Source organism: Salmo salar, chromosome ssa26 (assembly GCF_905237065.1).
Source record: "Salmo salar chromosome ssa26, Ssal_v3.1, whole genome shotgun sequence".
Taxonomy (NCBI): domain Eukaryota; kingdom Metazoa; phylum Chordata; class Actinopteri; order Salmoniformes; family Salmonidae; genus Salmo; species Salmo salar.
In genome coordinates this window covers 34,497,305-34,512,212 of record NC_059467.1, presented here as the reverse complement: position 1 = coordinate 34,512,212, position 14,908 = coordinate 34,497,305, and the positions used below count along the sequence as shown (strand labels likewise).

Here is a 14,908-nt window from a genome sequence, read left to right as displayed (position 1 = left end):
ATTACCCTGAGTCATTATGTTTGAGACATACTACATGGGCGACAGGTAGCCTAACGGTTAGGGAGACGAGCCAGCAACCCTTGAGCAAGGCACTTTATCCCCTACAACAACAGCTCCCAGGGCGCCCAGTGTGGCAGGCCCCTGCACCTCTCCAAAACCTGTATGGATGAATTGAAATTATCTATCAGTGAATCATCAATAAGGCGACAACTATCAAAATTCAAACCCCAAAGACTTGATGGCAACCCAACCTTACCATAATTGGGACTTAATCTATGTTCTTGTCTTTGATAAATGTGTTCAACCTCTTCATGTCAGTGTGGATAAGACACAATCATTGGACGACAAACATTCTTTAAATTATTTTTATTTACAAAAATATAGAAACAGGGACCGCTCATAGAAATGTAAAGTGTCACTAAATATTGTGGCCATTTACACATCAACGCAACCCATTTCATATCATTCAGCTTTGAAAAGGAAAACATTACAGCAGCAATCTTCCATCGATGATTTTTGAGTGTAAAGACTCAAGCACAATCAAACATATCAATCAATTCTATGAACCTGGCTTAACACCAATCATCTGCTTTAGAATTATTGAATCAATTAATAAACATAACAAAAACCGACATTTTCTCAACAGCTTTCCTCACACAAAATAGAACAGAGTGGTTTTAAATGAATGTCAAAGTCCCATCATCAACAAGATCTACATCATGCAGAACAACTAAACAAGATGCCTCCGTTTGTATTCAGACAAACACACCGAGTTATAATAGTGACAATGCATTCTACTGTGAACAGAAAACAACAGTTGAAATAATGATTCTGTCATAGAGGACTTGTGCATTTTAAATACTAGAGCCTGTGTTATATTATCAAAAGTATACCTCATTCTCATTCCATGACTAACTTTGTAACTTCATTAAACAAAAAAGCATAACATTTGAAATGTGATCACTCAGGGAGATTTGGAGCATCAATTGAAAACTCGAATGACGAGCCACACAGGTTTCATTAGTTGCATGTTATTAACGGTATTGATAAACAGTAGAAATGTCCCTCGTTTAGTGGTCGGGTTGTTAATCAGATAGCTGATTAAATGGCTTGAGGGTCAGACCGAGTGCAGCCGCACACATCCACTATAGTCCTGAGCTAGGTGTAGGGTTAAGTTGCACCTAGAGGCTGATCCTGGGTCAGCTTAGCATTTTCCCCACTAATGGCTACGGTTAGGATTGAGGGAGAGGAAGCTGATCCTAGATCTAAGGGGAACTTCACCCCGGAGCCCTGAGCTAGAGGACATAGAAGGAAAGTGCCTGGTGTGACTATAGACCCAAGCAAAGGGAGGGAAAATGTGGTGACATTTTGTAAACATTTCTCCATTGTGGTAGGCAGCAGACAGGCACAACCGATACTGAAAGGGACTAAACTTCTTACCATCCCCACTCTGAAGGAATCCAAATGACCTATGGAACAAGAACTGGGTATACGCTCCTCAAGAATAATAAAAGCATAAAAACTACTAAGTGGTGGTGATGATGCATTGAGTCCATCCATTCAGTGGTACTGTATGACTCATAGAGCAGCTCCATTCAAACCCACACAACTTCTAAATACCAGGGCCATGTTCATTAGGGCACACAGTAGCAAAACGTTTTGGAACAGAAAACTGAAATTAGCATTTATTATTGGACAAGTCCAGGAGAGGTAGTTCCTCCCAGTTAGGGATGTGCATGGTTATTCAAATATTCGAACAGACGTTAGTATTCGAATACTTGTGTGAGAAGAAAGAAATATAGGCCTATTTTACACAGAAAAATATTTTTCTAAATTAAAATATCCATGGGACATTGTTACACACAAGGATATACCATGGCATTTCAAATGATTAATTTAATAAAACAACTAACTTTTTATGACGTGCACAGTGCACCCCATAAAAAGACTGGCAGCCGACCCGTAGCCGTGTGTAGCTTGTTGTTTATGTTGGCCAATCAGTGGAAAAGAGGCTAAATGTGTAACAAGTGGAATGAAAGTTCACTTATGCAATGCAAGATGGAATAAAATTACTAAACTAAAAGTTAGTGAAATGAGAAAGAATAACAAACAACTGGTAGGCTGTTGTTTTATCTGAATGGGGTTGGGGAAAAAGCGCAGCATGTGGCCTCAATTAGCCTAGCTAGCTATAGCTGGCTAGCTTCTCTAAGCTACTCCAGTTAAGACAGGCACTGTTATATAGGATAATAAATAACATTGAATTGCCTTGGTGTCTCTCTCTCTCTCCCTCCATCCATCCATCTGTTCGCCCCCTCTGCAGCTGCAGCAAGAGCGCCAGCCTCTCTCCCTCCCGCAGCAGAGCAAAGGTAAAAAACAATAACACATGTATTTTGAATATCTGACAAAAATTCATTATATTATTCAAATTGTGAAATTATTTCAAACCCCCATCCCTACGTCCCCATTTTACTACATTTTGGTGCCTACTGAACATGACCCTGGAAAGGCCCCCGGAGGATACTCTATGACTCATGGCTGTGCTACGACGGCCCGTCTCCCTGCTGCTCTGGCTGGAAGGGGTAGCTGATAGCGGGAGGGAAGCCCGGGTTCCTGGGCTGATCATCCAGCAGCACCAGATCCTCTACATCCCTACCATTGAACCGCCGGCGGCAGATCTTCACCGTCACCTTGCGCCCCTGGAAGGCCTTGAGGGCCTCCTTGGATGCCATGGCCTTGGCGGCCGCCTCGTCACGCCCATAGCCCGTGCCCAGATAGACTGTCTGGCAGCGCAGCTCGCACACCTGGCCCTCCTTCTGGGTGCGTGCCGCCGGCAGGTCGGGGATGTCCTTCAGGGGCACAAAGACGCAGCTCAGGCTCTCTTTGGACGACTCAGTACAGGCACGCAGGATCTCAAAGTGGTCCAGGTTGGGGCCGAAGCCCCCTGCCGACACCAGCTTCCACGCCACAGCCTTGTAGAGGCGGTTGAAGAAGGGCTGGTGCTCGGCAGGCGCCTGCGGGGGTGGGCCCTGCTTGAAGGGGTTCCCAGGCTTGGCTCGCTTGGCGCAGCTGTCGTCGTCGCCCCCTGAGAATCAGCGAGATAAAAGACAACTGAGTAGGGATTCTTCCAGGCAACACTGGCTTCACCTGCAGAGGACAGATTCCAGCGGTGTGAGGGAGGCGTCGGATAGGCAGCGTTTACTTCAAGGCCATTTGGCCAAAACAAAAGCAGCAGAAAAAATACTGCTGTATGATTAATCTAACCGTAACAATGTAGAATATGTTTGATGGAAAAGTACAGAACTTTTCTCACTTTAATTGTCCCACAAATATACAGAAATGGGTATACAGCATCACGGTAATTGCCGTTCAGTGTATTGAATCACTTCCATGAGTTAAGTCCCGTGTAGCTCAGTTGGTAGAGCATGGTGTTTGCAACGCCAGGGTTGTGGGTTCGATTCCCACGGGGGACCAATACGGAGAAAAAAATGTATGGAATGTATGTTATGTATGCATTCACTACTGTAAGTCGCTCTGGATGAGAGCGTCTGCTAAATGACTAAAAATGTAAAAAATGTTAACAATACTGTACAACCCTGAAGCAAAGACAGGCCATTGGTCAAAGACAGGCCATTGGTCAAAGACAGGCCATTGGTCAAAGACAGGCCATTTGTTTTGTAGGGCTATAATATTAGCGTCAATTAAATTGTTTAAAGTTGGACTCTCTAAACTATACAAGGAATCTAAACTTTAATTAGTTTCAAATCCAAATGAAATCAACGTTTATTGATCAAGTGCACAGGATACAGGTGTAAACAGTACAGTGAAATACTTACTTGCTAACTCTCCTCAACAATGCAGTAAAATATCAATCAAGGATCAAATGTCAAACAAAGTCCTAAATAACAAGTAGTAATAAAAATTAGAAGGGGGAAAAAGTAATAAAAACTAGTTATGAGAAGTTTGTACACAACTGAACATACAGTAGGATTTCAGCATCATACCTGTAGTCCTCTTTCCTTTCCCCATGATTTCATCTCTGGTCTTTCGAACTGGAGCATCATTGACAACCACTCCGTCTGCCATTTCCTTGATCCTGTCCATGACAGGTTGAGGGTATCTGCAAAACAACACAGTCAGAAGAAGACTAACTTCCCCTGTGGACAGTTGACCGTGGTCTTTTTTTTCTACATTGGTTTACTTTTTTGGAATACTGTAGTAGTTTTTCATTCTGGTTGGTCCAAACTGGAAAGTATATGTTCTAGTGTTGAATGATTTTTAACCAGAAGCTATGGAAGAGCACCAGCAGCACCCCCCATTGTAACTCCAACTAATACTCTTTTCACACTATCAACAGTGCTGACCCCAACCATACTGTGCTGGCTGGGATATTTCCTTATCACTGTCCTTTCCAGCAGGTTTTCAACTACTATGGTGGATGCATAACCAGGCCATTGCAGCTCAGCTCGTCTCTGTAGTATAGGCCAGGTAACAGATGCTTTTATCCAGATAGACTTACAGTAATATGTGCATACATTTTGTGTGAAGTGTGAAAATTATATTACAGTAACGTCCACATCGAAATCCATTACAACTAAGTTCCTCTATCCATTCCTCAAACATAGCCTGTTTGAGATCTAGTTGACAAGACAGCACAAACAGATCTGGGACCAGGCTACAATACCTGCAGCCCAAGAAGATGTGGTTGGCCCAGCATATGGACAGTGAGAGCAGCCTGTCCAGACTGGGGCTGGGGAAGCCCGGCTGGACTGTGGGGAACGTCTCCATGTTCCTCAGGAAAAACTCTCGTCTGGCGTGCCACTGCTTGTTGGTCTCATGCACTCCTCGGAGCGACTCCACCCACTTGACCAGGTGAGGGTTCTGGTCCAGGTACTCTGAAACAATGTCCTCTCCACTCCTCCCCTCCGCCATCACTGTAACACAGAGCAGAGACACAGGACACAATGTGTTAGGCTATATCAGTGTTACAGTGACTAGAGGCAAAAACAGGCTACTCAAGACGTGAATCAAATCAGCTGATTTGATGGGAAATTATATACCACACTAAGCCCAGTGTGTTTTGTGTTCTGTTTGTCATGTTTTTCTAGAGGCACGGCATCAACAGATTCATCAGGCACTGGAAGCTGTTGCTGTTCTATGACAGTTATAACGACAGAAATATGGTTATAGCCAGAGTGCTTCACCTGCAATTTGTCAGCAGCGGCTTGTTAAGGGGGAATATTATAACGCTACGGAAGCTGAAGTAGTCGTCTTCTGACATATTTTCAAGTCACAGCTGGCATCTATTCTTTGTGATTATTGTCATCACTGCCTACCAAGAAACTTCGAGATTGTGGGGAGAGGGCGATTTAACTATCATAACAAATATCACGTAACGTTAGTAGGGCCAAATCAGAAAACCGCTCGTTTACGGAAGTCAATGTTGGTTTGTTGCAATGCCAGTTGTCTAACATTACAGTCTCTGTTGTTACTAGCTAACTCATAATCAGAAGTTAATCCAAACAGATCATTCATTGATTAACTTAACATCAACCGGGTTAATATATTTTACCTAGCTAGCCATCCTCCAATGCGGCTAGCCAGATAGCTAGCATTGAATTAGCATAAGACTTTAAAACAAACGCCGGGTATTAGCCTAGCTAGCAAACACAACAAACGTATGTTGGTGGCTGCACTACGGCAACGTTAGCTTTATTTGAGCAACATATGGATAACTATATCGTAGAAAGTTGCAGAATATATTTTATTGATAGCAAATATACAGTTCAGAACGAACCTCGAGCTGTCCAGGCAGCGCCGTTGCTGTATGAGTCATGACCAGTGAGGCAAACAAGTTGGCTGTCGAACTACAACTTCCACACGATTGCGCAACAACAGACACCACAGGTTTTTGATCAAAGATATAGCTACTTCGAGACAATTTATATATATTTTGGAGGTTTTAGATAGCAAATAGTGATCATTACAGTAGCTAAATCAATCGTACAAGGGAAGAAAACGTTTAATCAATTTATGTGGAAACCAAAGGAAAGACTACAATTCCCATAACTCTTCACCCTCGTCATTGAAACGTCATCGGGTTGCGGCGGCGACAGGATCGGCGGTGTTGTGATTGAATGACAGGCTCAACACTGCAATTTATGTCAACTTTGACCTGATATCCGATTTTAAGTTAATTAAAATGATTCACGAGCTCCTGTTGGCGTTAAGTGGTTACCGTGGGACTATATTCACATGGAACAAACGGACAGGTTTACAGGTATATCGGGTAACGTTACCTACCTAACTACAGTACAGAACTAGCTCTACAAAGTACAACCACCTCTGCAAGAAGCTGGCTAGCTATGATAATCTTTTTTTTTCTCAACTAGCTAGCTAGTGCAACTAGCTAGTAACCTTATGAATTGTTTTATTTTCTGCCTTTGTTGGCACCCATCACTCGTTTTTCTTCTATTGTTGCTGTATGTACACTTCACTATAGTTCTGTTTAGTGACTGGTGGTAAGTGTGACATGCATCCTACTGAACCTTTTAGCCGAGTTTTCTCAACTCCACGATGTACATATAGCTAACTGAACCGTAGTTCAAGAATGCACTGTTAAGGAGTTATGAGTAAGGGGTTAACTGAACCTCTGCTACTCCTGTAGGTCTCTCAGGACCTGCCCTTTCTCCATCCCAGTGAGGCCAGTGTCCTGAACCGCCTCTGCAAACTGGGATCCGATTACATTCGCTTCACAGAGTTCATAGAGCAACACACAGGCCATGGCCACCAGCAGGTGAGATAAATACCCAGAAGATGGAGTGCCAAAAGCGTTTTCCTCTTCTCACGTCCTTCATTACACCTGCAATAACATCTGCTAAAAATGTGTATGTGACCAATAAAATGTGATCTGATTTGGAAGCGAGGAGATTGTTGAAGGATATCTGGGGTTCCTTCTTCTCCAATGTTCTCCCTGCATATCTCTTACTTTTTGATAAGGTGAGGACTTGAGGAAAACTACGATTGAAGCTCGATCTACTCAGGCTTTTATAAAACTAGCCAGCTTCAATTAACTTCACATTCCAGCTCAGACTTCATCAGTACTACAACGTGGATGTTGCTTGTCCACATGCCGCTAACTCTAGCCGGCATGTAACTACACGTGCATGTCGCATGTTGCTGGTCGAACGCCAAACTCTTCATTGAGACAATGCTGAAACATCAATCCATGGGAGAGTCAGTGCCACATTTTCATTTTTGCCGAAACTTATCTTTCATGTTAATTATCTTGCAAATTCAGCAGGCTATGATGTGAAATAGGCTAATAATGCTGTCTTTGATGTGCTTTGGTGTGCTTATCAATGCACTCAAGCACCTTTTTTCCCCCAATCCTATAAGTAAAAATGTTTTTTAGTCATGCCAAAGTTTTACTGTGGGTGAACTTTCAAATGTATCTTGTCATTACTAAATGTGTAATGTGATGGGTGTTTTAATATTATTTATTTTTTACACAAATGTTTGATTAATTACATATTTAATCGCTCAAAACAACTGGGAATTTAGAAAGAAATTAGCTCAGACTGGGGAAAAATCGATTTGAATGATCATCCAACTCAGAATTCCAACTCGGGCCTTTTTCATAAAGTCAGACTTTCCAACCTTAGATCACTGACGTCATGATTTTACCTCATATTGAGCCGTGTTTGTAGTTGTTTTGAACGTGGCATCAGACACTTTATTCAGGATAAATATAGTAAGCCCTGAGTTAGCCTACCCCAGAGCAGGTTAGTTCTGAAGGATTCATTGCCATAGAAATTTACCTGGCTAAAAGGTGAGCCTCTTTCATCTGACCGGTTATTCCAAGTTGAACAAATTTACTTTGCTAACTCCTCAAACCTGATTCGTGGTATACCTCTCTGGACTAAAAAGCCAACTCAATGGAGAATCTCCATTGAAAATGCTTTTTAGTGCAGAATTACACTTAATCTGTGTCCGGGAAACCAGCCCTTAGATAGGTTTATATTTTTTTATCCTGATTTAACTGGTTAAATTCTGTGAGAGTCGGTGACAATGAATCTAAACCAACTTTAGAGCGAGTGCCATGTGTTGTTGTTTTTTAGATTGAGATGTACTAGTATTACCGCAAATACTAATCAGATATAGCTAAATACTATAGTCTTAACAAGCTCTGATTGTACTTTGCAGGAGCACCACTCCATTCAGACAAACCAGGCTGGACTCAATGGGGTTTACCTGCGGGCTTTCTGCACAGGACTGGACTCCATGCTACAGCCTTATAGACAGGCTCTCCTGGACCTCGAACAAGAGGTAGCGAAGATCATTTACAAAATGCATTGTAGCACTAATTAATACAATGCACATTCATAATCAATCCCACTATTGTCCTCTTCATTGCAGTTTCTTGGTGACCCGCATCTCTCCATATCTCATGTGAATTATATGTTGGATCAGGTAATGCCAGTTACTGTTTTTACTAGTTTCGCTGATTTAGATTTGCTTGTTATACATTTGAAGTAGAATTAATTGTTTTAGACCTTTAAAGCTGGAATCCTTAATGGTGAAACAGTTTAGGATATTACAACAACAAAAAAGTTACTGCAAGCTACAAACACTGTTTTCCCCCTCGAACATCATTGCACACGTGATAAAACAGAACAATATGTACTGCACTTATTTTCTTTGACCACGCTGCTCGACGCACCTCACCTCCATTTCATCCACAAAACAAAAACAATAACAAAGGTGCTGGGGGTGTACAGTGGCGCTGCCACCCTTCCACCCCTCCCCTGATTGGAGTAAACTAACGGACAAAAATACTTCCACTGCTACTTTCGCTCACATGTACTGTACATGTAGTTAACTAATTATACATATATTCCTAATTTCCTCTTTCTACAAGTGCTGGATTTCATCCACAGCATCCAATCCAGACAGTGGTGCTGTTTCCCCTAATGCGGATTCCATCTTTAAATGTGAACTTTCACACCTACAGTCACAAGAACCACAGTATCTTTCAATATGTCATGAATGGAATTAGGAAATAAAATATGAATATAACAATATACCCTAGTCATTTTATGTAATCATGTTGTTCTTCTCCAGTTTCAGTTGCTGTTTCCCTCTGTTATGGTGGTGGTGGAGACAATACAGTCCCAGAAGGTGAGGGCATTACAGTGGAGACTAGACAATACAGTCCCAGAAGGTTAAGGGCATTACAGTGGAGACTAGACAATACAGTCCCAGAAGGTGAAGGGCATTACAGTGGAGACTAGACAATACAGTCCCAGAAGGTGAGGGCATTACAGTGGAGACTAGACAATACAGTCCCAGAAGGTGAGGGCATTACAGTGGAGACTAGACAATACAGTCCCAGAAGGTGAGGGCATTACAGTGGAGACTAGACAATACAGTCCCAGAAGGTGAGGGCATTACAGTGGAGACTAGACAATACAGTCCCAGAAGGTGAGGGCATTACAGTGGAGACTAGACAATACAGTCCCAGAAGGTAAGGGCATTACAGTGGAGACTAGACAATACAGTCCCAGAAGGTGAGGGCATTACAGTGGAGACTAGACAATACAGTCCCAGAAGGTGAGGGCATTACAGTGGAGACTAGACAATACAGTCCCAGAAGGTGAGGGCATTACAGTGGAGACTAGACAATACAGTCCCAGAAGGTTAAGGGCATTACAGTGGAGACTAGACAATACAGTCCCAGAAGGTTAAGGGCATTACAGTGGAGACTAGACAATACAGTCCCAGAAGGTAAGGGCATTACAGTGGAGACTAGACAATACAGTCCCAGAAGGTGAGGGCATTACAGTGGAGACTAGACAATACAGTCCCAGAAGGTTAAGGGCATTACAGTGGAGACGAGACAATACAGTCCCAGAAGGTTAAGGGCATTACAGTGGAGACAAGACAATAGTCCCAGAAGGTAAGGGCATTACAGTGGAGACAAGACAATAGTCCCAGAAGGTGAGGGCATTACAGTGGAGACTAGACAATACAGTCCCAGAAGGTTAAGGGCATTACAATGGAGACAAGACAATAGTCCCAGAAGGTAAGGGCATTACAATAGAGATGAGACAATACAGTCCCAGAAGGTGAAGGGCATTACAATAGAGATGAGACAATACAGTCCCAGAAGGTAAGGGCATTACAATAGAGATGAGACAATACAGTCCCAGAAGGTAAGGGCATTACAATAGAGATGAGACAATACAGTCCCAGAAGGTAAGGGCATTACAATAGAGATGAGACAATACAGTCCCAGAAGGTAAGGGCATTACAATGGAGACACAAGTATTCACTCTCCTTCTGATATGACTGAGAAATCACACAAACACAATTACTTTGGAGGAAATGATTTAAGACACTCATTAAGCACTTTTCATACACCCATAGCGCTCTCCAAATACTATTTATCTTCTCAAAGTCTAAAGGTCAACACATTTCTGATGTGCCTTAGTTTAGAATGTTTCTGTAACAGTACCATCTTTCTCCCAATTTAAAGTTCATAATGGTGGCTGCGGTGCTACAGGGGCACAAAGGTGTCACAGCGCTCAGGGCAGAGTGCATCATGGGTAGGCACAGTTGAATCAATTAGTGTGGAATATGGAAATGAGGTCATATCCTGTCTGGCCTAATTAGATCCACGGCTGTCAGATCCTGGAGACGGTGTACAAGCACAGCTGTGGAGGTCTGCCCCCGTACGCATGGCCCTGGAGAAGTAAGTTACGGCCACCACTTTGATTGAAAAAGTTAAGTTAGCCTCTTATAGAAGCTTTGTTGTTTATGCTATTACTTGGATCTATGCTGCATGTGTGGTGTCATCCTGAAACTGATGCTGCAAAGTGAAATATGCATGTCATATTTCCAGGCAAAACCTGAAGGGGGTTTTGAATTCTCTGTGATTTTACAATGGTAAGATCCCGGGGTGTATTTTTTTAAATTTGTTATTTCACCCCTGGATAAATGATTCCCATGACACATGTCATCTCCTCCTACACATAAACACTTGAATCTATACTGATACCTGGCTGGTGTTTCATAGGGCAACACAACATAAAGGATCTCTCTGCTGTCTGTCTGTCTACTCAGGATCCTGGCGGTGTGCCACGGGGTGATGTACAAGCAGCTGGCGGCGTGGATGCTGCACGGTCTGCTGCTGGACCAGAGTGAGGATTTCTATGTGAAGCAGGGGCCCAGCGCTGGAGGGGCCGCCGCCAACCAGGAAGGACGAGGAGGACCTGAAAGAACTACAGGACCTGGTGAGAGCTCTTATGCTAAGATTCAGGATCAGCTTTTATATTCCTCAAATCTTAACTGGCTGATCTAAGGTAAGAGGCAAAACTGATTCTAAATCAGCATCTATTGGCAATTGCATCCATGTTTCCAGCTGAGAGAACTACAGAATCTAGTGAGATGGAGGGTAGAAGTTTCCCTTAGGCACAGCTTCAGGTTCAGTTTATATCTTCCCCCCAAATCCTAATCTTAAATATCGGGTGGGGAGGCAAAACTGACCTAAGATCAGTGTCTATGGGTAATTTCATCCTACGTCATACCTTGGCACTTAATCTGTCCACTTGGATTTGAAGTGCTAGCGTTAGTGTAAAGCTTGCACCACTACTGTTAGAGTAAAGATTGTAGGATGGATAAGATCTAAAAGTCATGTGTATGTACTTCCAGTCAGTTACAGGAGGCTGATTTGGGTCATGTTCATAAAGGCACAAAGCAGGGAAAAACTAACTGAAACAGGGAGTTAGTACCCAGACTGGTCCAATAAGACATGCTCAGTTTCGTTTTCTGTTTGAAAATGTTTTCCGTTGCGTGCCCTAATGAACGATGCTGTTGTCTGTATTCTGTTGTAGAGGCTGATAGAGGAAGAGAACATGCTGGCTCCGTCCCTGCAGCAGTTCTCTCTGCGGACTGAGATGCTGCCCTCCTACGTCCTCATCCGCGTGGCTGAGAAGATCCTCTTTGTGGGGGAGTCCGTCCAGATGTTTGAGAACCACAACCACAGCCCGTCCAGAGCTGGTGAGAACCTGGTCCACACATGTACCTTCGTTATTAGCTGTGGCTACGTTTCACGTTGACTTGTTCATGATTTAGCTACAGTAGGGAAACAGTAGAGGGAGGAGAAAGGGAGCGTTTTCTGTCTTTTCACCCTCACTCAGGTAAGCACCATTAGCATTATTGCAGATTTTGGCATCTATTTGGTTTGCTTTGGTTGCTACGCTTCTCTATAAACATCAACAAAAACACCAAACTATCTCGCCGAGCACTACTTCAATGTAACATATTGCGACAATATCACTTCAGGAGATCCACTTTCAACTTGGAATGAAAGATTTTGGAAGATTTGATGGATCATGTTTTCCTCCCTCTGTGTGTTTGTTTCCAGGCTCTATACTGAAGCACCAGGAGGACATGTTTGCTACAGAGCTGCACCGTCTCAAACAGCAGCCCCTCTTCAGCCTAGTGGACTTTGAGAACCTCATAGACGGCATCCGCAGCACCGTGGCAGAGGTGGGCTTCACACTTCAATCTGAGGAAATGTCAGATATGTGTTTGTAATGTCTGCTGCAACTTCCCACTATCAGCTGGACAAAAAGGTCCTGTTCTTCTATTCAGTTGACATTAGGGTCCCATTCATCTCAATAACTCCATACGTTAGTCATCGGTATGTGAATCCAATCAACAGTTGATGAATGAATGTATCCTTCTATTTGCAGCACCTGTGGACATTAATGGTGGAGGAATCTGATCTCCTGGGGCAACTGAAGGTTTGTATTTGGACTATCTAGCTGTGACAGTTTACAGTTGATTTCAGATTGTTAGTGGTCATGTTTGAGCTCGACTACATTGCTGTCTGACTGCTCAGAATCACTTATCTACAAATCCCCTTGCATCTCAAATAACTACTCCTTATGTGATCAAGATGAGTGATTCTGTGCCTCGCCTTGTTAAAACTGACCCCTCAAACACGCCGTTTCTCTTTCCCTGTAGATCATAAAGGACTTTTACCTGTTGGGCCGTGGCGAGCTGTACCAGGTGTTCATTGACCACGCTCAGCACATGCTCAAGACCCTGCCCACGGCTGTCACTGAACACGGTATGTTTACAGGTCCAGTATCAGTTTACTCTAACAGACATCTAAACTTGATAGCACATTCTACCTCCTAAGGGCCAACTTCATCTTATGGAAAATTCCCCCTTTATTCAATCACAAACCATGGTCCTGTTGGAATACTTAAAAATGCAGCTTAAACTGGATCCTAACTTCCTCCCTTCCTTGAAGTGATCACTGATCTAACACTGTGGCTAGGTCAAAGTAGGGGTTCCAGTAAATATCTTTCACCAAAACAATCATTTCTGATCGTTGTTATTCCAAGGAAGGAAGGATGCCGTACAGAAGGATATGAACAGGTCCATGTCTATTGCAGTTATTCTTTGGATCTAACCGTGGCTGTTTTCTCCACCCCTCCTTCCACAGACGTAAATGTGGCCTTTCAGCAAGCTGCCCACAAGGTGCTGTTGGACGACGACAACCTCCTGCCTCTCCTGCACCTCACCATCGACTACCAGGGGAAGGAGAGCAAAGGTTTGTTCCTCAGAATGGCTTTTCATTGGAGCAGAAACCCTCCACTAGGAGATCTAACTGTATGTTTAACTAGAGCTGCTTAGAGTTCTCTTTTCACTCCCCACTAGACCTGGGTTCAGTACATGTTTATTTGAGTATTTGTTTTTTAAATGCTTATTTTCAGTGTATTTTATAATACATGCCAGTACATTAAGTGTAGTTCCAAATGCATTCCAATATTCAGCTAGTTGTATTTTCAAAGAAAAGATTTACTTTGAAATGTCTTTTGAATGTAATTGAAATACCCTAAATAGTATTTGAAGACAGGTCTGCTCCCTACTACCCCATGGCCCTAACTTACTCTTCCATGTTTACAGATCTGTAATGTGTAAGCAATATGGCGGAAGGTCCACCATGACACTTCTCATTCAGATCTGTAAATATGGAAAGGTCAGGGCCAAGGGGAAGGGGTAAGGAACATCTTGGGACCTGCGGCTGTGTGCTACAGTATATTTTCCTATAACCAGTTGCTGCCATCTGGTGGCTAACTAAGACAGTCTATGCCTGCCTGTCTTGGTCATCTCTCCTTCATCTCTCCTGCTATAACCTGGGAACACCAGATGGGAGAAGGCAATCTGATGGATGTGTACTGGGAAGTCACCTGAAGGAAAGCAGATGAGAAAAGAAGGCTATTGAACTTGGCACCCTAATCCACATAATAGTGCACAATTTTTCACAAAGTTCTGGTCAAAAGTAGTGCACTTCATAGGGAATAGGGTGCTATTTGGGATGATCCATTCTTCTATGTCTTCTACCCAGTGTGTGCCATCTTGTGAACAATGTGATGGAGTGGATCAGAGGATGTGGGCAGAGTGGAGAGAGGAATGGAGTGTGTGGAATTTAAAATGAAAGAACATGTAGGATCGTTGGCCTTCTCTCCCAATTGCGCTCCGGTACCGTTCAGCCACGACCTCTGGCCGTGCTCTGTCCACCATCTTTAATTTCCTTCATCACTGTTCTTTTATTAAGGTCTATTCTGTTGTATTTATTTAGCCTACCCCACCACTAGATGTTGATATGAGTCGACCAAGAAATGTCACAGGCCGTATAATTGATGACAAGACAACCAATGGGGCCATGCAGCAGCAACAGAGACGTTTTGGTTTCTATGTAGGCTATTGTTAAAAAATAGTCTAAGTTTGTAACATTACTAAAGTTGTCTATCAAGTGTAAAATGTGAGTTCAACAGAACCAGTTATAACTGACGTATCTGATCATCAATAGATTAGAGAAAAAGCTTTTTGT

At 43.0% G+C, this 14,908-nt stretch overlaps 1 protein-coding gene and 1 pseudogene across 1 annotated transcript; one reads left to right on the top strand and one right to left on the bottom strand.

Annotated features, from left to right (window-relative positions):
• Positions 1–351: 351 nt before the first annotated feature.
• On the bottom strand, positions 352–5,882 carry LOC106587820 (protein CDKN2AIP homolog A). The gene is made up of 4 exons (XM_014176465.2): positions 5,795–5,882; positions 4,682–4,931; positions 4,002–4,117; positions 352–3,082 (listed from the first exon to the last, which is right to left on the bottom strand). Exons 2-4 carry the CDS (start codon positions 4,927–4,929, stop codon positions 2,541–2,543), a joined length of 906 nt encoding a protein of 301 aa, XP_014031940.1. The 5' UTR covers positions 4,930–4,931; positions 5,795–5,882; the 3' UTR covers positions 352–2,540.
• LOC106587819 (gamma-tubulin complex component 4-like) overlaps positions 5,218–14,908 on the top strand; it is a 26,358-nt pseudogene continuing 16,667 nt past the window's right edge.